Source organism: Galeopterus variegatus, unplaced genomic scaffold (genome assembly GCF_000696425.1).
Source record: "Galeopterus variegatus unplaced genomic scaffold, G_variegatus-3.0.2 Scaffold23367, whole genome shotgun sequence".
Taxonomy (NCBI): domain Eukaryota; kingdom Metazoa; phylum Chordata; class Mammalia; order Dermoptera; family Cynocephalidae; genus Galeopterus; species Galeopterus variegatus.
In genome coordinates this window covers 4,526-10,922 of record NW_007749478.1, presented here as the reverse complement: position 1 = coordinate 10,922, position 6,397 = coordinate 4,526, and the positions used below count along the sequence as shown (strand labels likewise).

The following is a 6,397-nucleotide window of genomic DNA, read 5'->3' as shown; positions in this document are numbered from 1 at the left end:
TTCGGTACGTGAGAACCCTCACCTCATGACCTTCTCTGGCCCCATTTATCAGGGCTTTTGACATAAGTGACTCCATCTTGATTCTGACAGCCGTCACACTACCACACGAATAGCATCCTATTCTTCACACCAAAGGCTGCCATTACAAAGTACCACAGAGTGGGTGGCTTAAACAACAGAAATCTGTTTTCTCACAATTCTGAGGGCCAGAGTCCAAACTCAGTGTGTCGGCAGGGCTGGTTTCTTCTCGCGTCTCCCACCTCGGCATACAGATGGCCATCTTCTCCCTTTGTCTTCACATGGTCTTCCCTCTGTGTGCGTGTGTGTCCTAATTTCCTCTTCTTATAAGGACACTTGTCAGGTTGGATTAGGGAACAACCATGTGACCTCTTTTTACCTTAACCACCTCTGGAAAGGCCCTTTCTCCAAACACAGTCATGTTCTGAGGTACTTGGAGTTAGGATCCGCACATGAATTTGAGGGAGGGGGACACACAATTCAGCCCATAACAGATGGAAACTCTGTTGAACCTCCAGAGGTCCTGCCAGACTGTTTCCCACTGTGACTATGGCCACTGGTAACTTTTTAATTTAAACTTGTTTCTCTGCCCTTGTCCTGCCTGCTGGAGAATTCTTGCTTACCAAGNCTCCCTTGGTGACTGGAAAGATCTACCTCATCGTGTGATGTCAGGAACCAATGTTGTGCCTACCCTGAAAGGAATCTGCCTGGTGGACCACAAGCCACAGAGGGTGAGGTGGGCACAGAGCAGCGCTGGCTGAATACATGCTTGAGGGTCGGGCAGAAGGAAGGATGAGGAGCTTCCTACAGCCTTTGCTCCAGCTGGCCTCACTGGCCCAATCTGGGCTTTGTCCCCCTGTGTGCGAGATGCACTGCTGACGGGACACTTTCCATCCCAGGCGGCAGGACTCTCCCTCAGGAGCCCACTATGTCAGGTACACACGGGGACAACTTGGGGGTCACCCTGAGTGTGGCCAGTCCAGCTCCAAGACATCCAATAAGACAAGGCAAGAGGGACTGAGTGGTTCCCCCATCCCTTACATCTCCTGAGATGGTCGCCCCAACCCTGGAAGCCACAGCAGCTCCACCGTCCAAGACAAGCTGACATACAATAATGACTTTATTTTAACATATTTAATTACAGACATAAAATAGCTGGGGAAGGGGGTGGGCCCCAGCCTAGCCCCACCCTGGGGCTACCAGGAGGGGGATGCAGGCGAGGCCTCCCTGATGACCCTCTCTCTGGGGGTCTTCCTATGGCAGGGCCCTATTGCTTTAGTGGGGGAGGAACCACACATCGAGGGGAGCAGGGTGCCGCTTGGCCCCATCCTGCCCCGAGGCTGGCCTCCCTCCAGAATGCCCGGGCTGTGCCCCCAACCCCAGCTTCGCCAGCTCCTTCCTCTTTATCCAGGAAGTGGACCCTCTGGCCGGCCCCTGACTCTGCCCCCACCCCCTCTGCGAACCTAAAGGGGAATAAATACAAACTTTACAAAGTAAAAGGGGGTCCAACGTTGCCCTGGGGCGGGGCCTGCTCTGCCCCCAGCCTGGGCCTGGGGTCGGGTGGGGGTGGAGGGGCCCCAAGACACAGGCCGCCGTTGCCTCACATCATTCCCAGCTGCAGCAGCGTGTTGGCATAGGCCATGGGCTTGACGTTGGGGTGAGGCTGCGGAGCCAGGGGCAGATAAGACGGACACAGAGTCAGACAAGAACTGGCTTCAGGCGGACCCTCTGAGCACCTGGATGTAGAATCCACCCCACCCCTTTGGCCAGGCCTCTCAGCCTCTCCCTCCCCAGGCCCAGCCAGGAAGGACGGGGGACTTGAGGGGGACTCACCACTGCTGTGAACTGGTGGAACTGGGGCCGCAGGTCGGAGCCCCGAAGGTGGATGTAGGCGGCTTTGTTCCCCATCTGATCGCTGCAGGGATAAGAGCAGAGTGGCTGTGTGATCAGGGGCTGCGTGGGGCTGGGGGTTAAGAGAACAAAGGGCCAGGCAGAAGGGAAAGAGAGACGGAGAGAGACAGAGAGAAGACACAGAGACAGAGCCATGACAGACATGGACAGAGATATGGAGAGAGCCGAGGGACATGGAGAGAACCAAGGACACAGATGGACAGAGACAGGGATGGGAAAAAGAGAGGAATCCAGACCAAAGAGGGGCCCCGAGAACACAGGCAGGAGGAGGGGCGATGAGGGAAACAGAGGGTGGAGGTAAGGGAGTAGTGGGAGCAGGGAGGGACAGGCAGGCAAGCAGAGGCCACCATGCAAAAAGTGGTGGGGGGCGGGGGCACACAGCCATGTGCAGGGGAACCTTCACCAACACTAGACTCAAGACCTGATCACCTCACCAGGAGGTACAGGGGACCAAGGGGTCCATCAAATGGCACCACGGGGATACAGTTAGACTAGTCCAGGGTTCAGGCAACTTTACAGGCCATGTGGCCTGGTTTCTTCAACGAATAAATGGGGCAGGGGGTTGGGGAAGAAGTCAACTGAAAAAACACATTTAAGAGAGACAGGTGGGAGTGGAAATGGAACTCTGGCTGGATTTAGGTGATAGCAAGGAATTGCTACTCCTCTTTTAAAGGTGTGACAATAGTATTATGGTTATGTTAAGAAAAGGAAAAAAGTTCTTCGTTTTAGAAACATCCTGGGGTTTTGGTGGAAGAAGATTAATGCCTGGGGTTTGCTTTTAAATAGCCCACAGTGGGGCAAGCTGCTTAGCGCCTAGCTGATGAGAGAGCGACCTAGCTGGTGACTGTGGGAGCTGCATGATGGGTACATGGCGTTCATCACACTGTATTACTTACTCTTTCATATCTCTGAAACTTTCCACCACAGAAAGTTAAAAACAAAGACAGAACAAATCTTGTGGACTGGAGAGAGAAACCAGGGGTAGGGAAGGCAGGGACGCACCAGTAGTTGGGGGCGGAAAAGACGGTGACGCAGCGGCCACTGTGTGCCACCTCATAGCCCTCAGCCTTGACCTCGTGGCTACGGATGATGTAGTCCAGGTGGTTCTCCTCCAGGAAGGCCTTGGTGACATCGGGCCCAAACTGGCAGCTCACTCCCCGTTTGCTGACTGAGCGTCCGTTCTGGGGGTGGGCAGGTAGAGATGGGGGTTCAGGGTGACTGTCAGTCCTCCCAACCCATTCAGCACCAGCCCCTACCTGCTGGCATTGGACCCCCATCTCCACACCCTTTTCCCATAGACTCACCTGAGGCTGCGGATCTGACCAGAGGAGGTCACACATGGGACCTGGTAGGGAGTGGAGGGAATGTCAGGGACTGTCCACCTCCCTGGGGGCGGGCATTCACAGGCCACCACCTGGCTCCCACCACACATAACAACCTGAGTGGGGATCGGGCAGAGGACATCACTGTGGACAGGGCTGGGGACCTCAAGGCATGTGAGCCGTGATTCTGAGCCAGCCCATCTCCCCACTGATCTCCCCTCCAGACCCCACTTGATCCATTATGGCCCTGAAGCCAGATGGAGCTTTGAACACCCCACTTCAGATCAGGTCCTTCTCCTGCTCAAAGCCCTCTGTGGCTCCCCACTGCCCTAGGAACGAAGACCAGGTTCCTCACTGAGGCCTGCAGGGCTCTGCAGGATCTGGCCCCGGTTAACCTCTAGCCCAACATCAGCCCTCATAGCACAACTCTGCCCACCCACGATTGTCTGCTGTTCCTCCCACCCACCACGTTCTCCCTGTGCAAGCCTGGAATGTACTTCCCAGGTTGTGTGCCCAGAAGGCCCCTCTTTCTCCTGCAGTGTCAGCTCAAATGTCACCTCCCTAACCACCCATCACCACCCCACCCTATCCATGTCCTCCCCTAACACGTGCACTGTGTGTGTGTGCATGTGTGAACACGTCCCCATCACTAGAATGGTGTCGAACACCTCACTCACTGGGTCCAGCAGTTGAGCTTATGGGTAAATCTATGACGGGTGTGTGCTCAGTGCTCACCATGGCCCCAGCCCGTGCTGTGGACGCTAATGCTCTCCTGCCAGCAAGGCCTCACAAGGGAGTACACTGGCCAAAGTTACAGGTGGGGAAACTGAGGCTCAGACTGGCCACTCCTAGCCAAGGATGCAAAGCTCATCATGGCAGGATAGTAGTGGCAGTTCAAATCTGGCCCAGGTGATTCCTCTCTGCTGGAGACACTGAGGCCCCAGGAAGTAAGGAGCTGCCCACCTGGCCCTGCCCCACTCACCTGAATCAGGGGGTTGCCGGTTCCGTTCAATCTTCCGGATATCATCCAGGGTGACGCCGTCTTCACTAAACAAGCCCCCATGCATGATCTGGGGAGTTGGGGAGAGGATGGCCACCGTGAGGGTAGGAGCCAGCCATCCCCAGCCCCTGGCCCACTTCTGCAGCACGTCTGCCCACGTGTGGTGAGGTCCCTGCTCCGTCCTTACCAGCACTTTGCCATTGATGCACTGGGCCAACGGGAGCCACTCAAACACTTCGCTGAAGAGCTCGTACATCTGGGCTGTGTACTTGGCCTTCACCTCGCCCTCAAATCCATAGATCTGGTTCATGTTGTCTGTCTCGTGGTTGCCTGGCCAACAATGGGACAGAAGAGAATCCTCAGCATCCATGTCTACCAGCATTCCCCTGCCTGGATGCCCGCAGGTACAGGCCCAGGGACGCAGGGAGGATTGTCTACTGGTGGCTGGCAGTACCCAAGCCCACAATGTTCATGCATCAACTCACTGGCCCTTCACAGAAACCCAATGAGGTGTAGACAGTTTTCAGCCCATTTTCTGGAGGAGCAAACTGAGGCTGAGAAGCATCCGCAGGCTCATAGCCACAAGGGCTTCAAGGTCCAGACCTGTACTAACAGCTCCATTGCCAAGGAAGTGGCCAAGGCCTGGGCTCTGTCCTGACCCTGAGCCATCTGTGTGTCCCTTGCCTCTCTGGGCCCTGGGCTTCCCACATGGTGCCTTCCAGGCTGGAGGTACCTGTGGAGGATCTCAACAAAACATGAGCTCATTTGCAGAGCATCTGCTGTGGCCAGGCCCCACACTGTGCCCCCCCTTAGCTGGCACCACCTCACTCTTCCCTCCCTGGGCCTGGGGTGGTGGGACAAGTAAGCAGCCTCCCACCTCGTTCCCAGTTCTCCCTCCCTGCTTCCTCCCATGCTAGAGCACCTCCCACCTTCTAACACAAAATTCACCTGTAGCACTTGCAAAATGCCTGCCCCTGTACTACTCCGGGGACCCCGTGGGGAGCAAGCACCCAGTGGTGCTCAGGAGACTTCAGTTGAACTGATGGATAGAAGGAATCCGTACAACAGCCCCGGAAGGCTAATACTACCACAACTCCCACTGTACAGACAAGACCGAGGTACACAGAGGTGGAGCCTGCAGCCTTCCAGTGACCCCACTACCTCCTCTCCTCTCAAAGATGACCCAACCCTGTCTCATCATTTTTGGAGTTTTCATTAAAAAAAAAATTTTTTTTTACATTTCTCTTGGTGGGAAATAAGTAATATAATTCTCCTGCCCTCCCACCCCACACCTCAGGCCCCTTTCCTTTCCATGGAGGCGCCTCTGCCTCTTCTAGGGGGAGTGTGCATAGAGAAGCAAGTGTCAGGGCAGGGCCACTTTCTTTTTCTGGTTTGTAGGAATCTTCCCTTTCTCCTCTGGGAAGAAGCTTAAAGCCCTAGAGTCTTTAGGCTGAGGTGAGGGTATAAAGGAAGGAAACTCCCTTCCTAAGAATGATCACATTTCATGTTAACAAAACCCTCATTCAGTTATTCGGCTTGACATTATTGCCTGATTAGGACCACCCAAGAGCTTGTTTCATGCCCTTGTGCAAATTTTAAAAAAGGTCCCCCTTCCTCAAGACCCTTGACTGCCATCTGCTGGAAAATGGTCATGATAACATACACACCTACACTGTGATGTGAATGCTGCCCCTAGTGTGATGCTACTGTGCAGTGCACAGCCTGCTCAATCTTATAAGGCAGCCCTGTGTGTGATCTTGGTGAATCCACAAAATAAGCATGGCTGCAACTATTATCCTCGCTTTATAAAGAAGGAAATAGAGGCTCATAGCAGGGAAAGTAAGTGCCCCACCAAGGGCCCCGCAATCACCCCAGACCCTGCAGCCTCCTGACTCACCTCGAAGTAGGTGAAAGTGATCCGGGTACAGGAGCTTAAAGCCGAAAAGGGTGAGGATCACTTCTACAGAGAAGGAGCCACGGTCCACAAAGTCACCATTAAATATCTGCCCTGCTAAGGAAAACGCAGCAGGGGTGGGGGATGGGGGATGGACTGTTCCCTCCCCGTTTCTCCACACGCCTGAGGTGCCTGCTGGCACTTCCCAAGGAGTGAGGACTCAGAGGGGCTCGGGGGGTCTGGGCATCTGTC

The 6,397-nt window shown here is 54.9% G+C and overlaps 1 protein-coding gene across 1 annotated transcript in view; it reads right to left on the bottom strand.

Moving 5' to 3' along the window:
* Positions 1-1,120: 1,120 nt before the first annotated feature.
* The window catches only part of LOC103583476 (serine/threonine-protein phosphatase 5-like), an 8,090-nt gene continuing 2,813 nt past the window's right edge, over positions 1,121-6,397 (bottom strand). The window contains 7 exon segments of the mRNA XM_008564777.1: positions 1,121-1,681; positions 1,852-1,933; positions 2,932-3,110; positions 3,234-3,274; positions 4,234-4,321; positions 4,439-4,581; positions 6,149-6,254. Coding sequence (XP_008562999.1) covers positions 1,619-1,681; positions 1,852-1,933; positions 2,932-3,110; positions 3,234-3,274; positions 4,234-4,321; positions 4,439-4,581; positions 6,149-6,254 — 702 coding nt within the window. The 3' untranslated portion in view covers positions 1,121-1,618.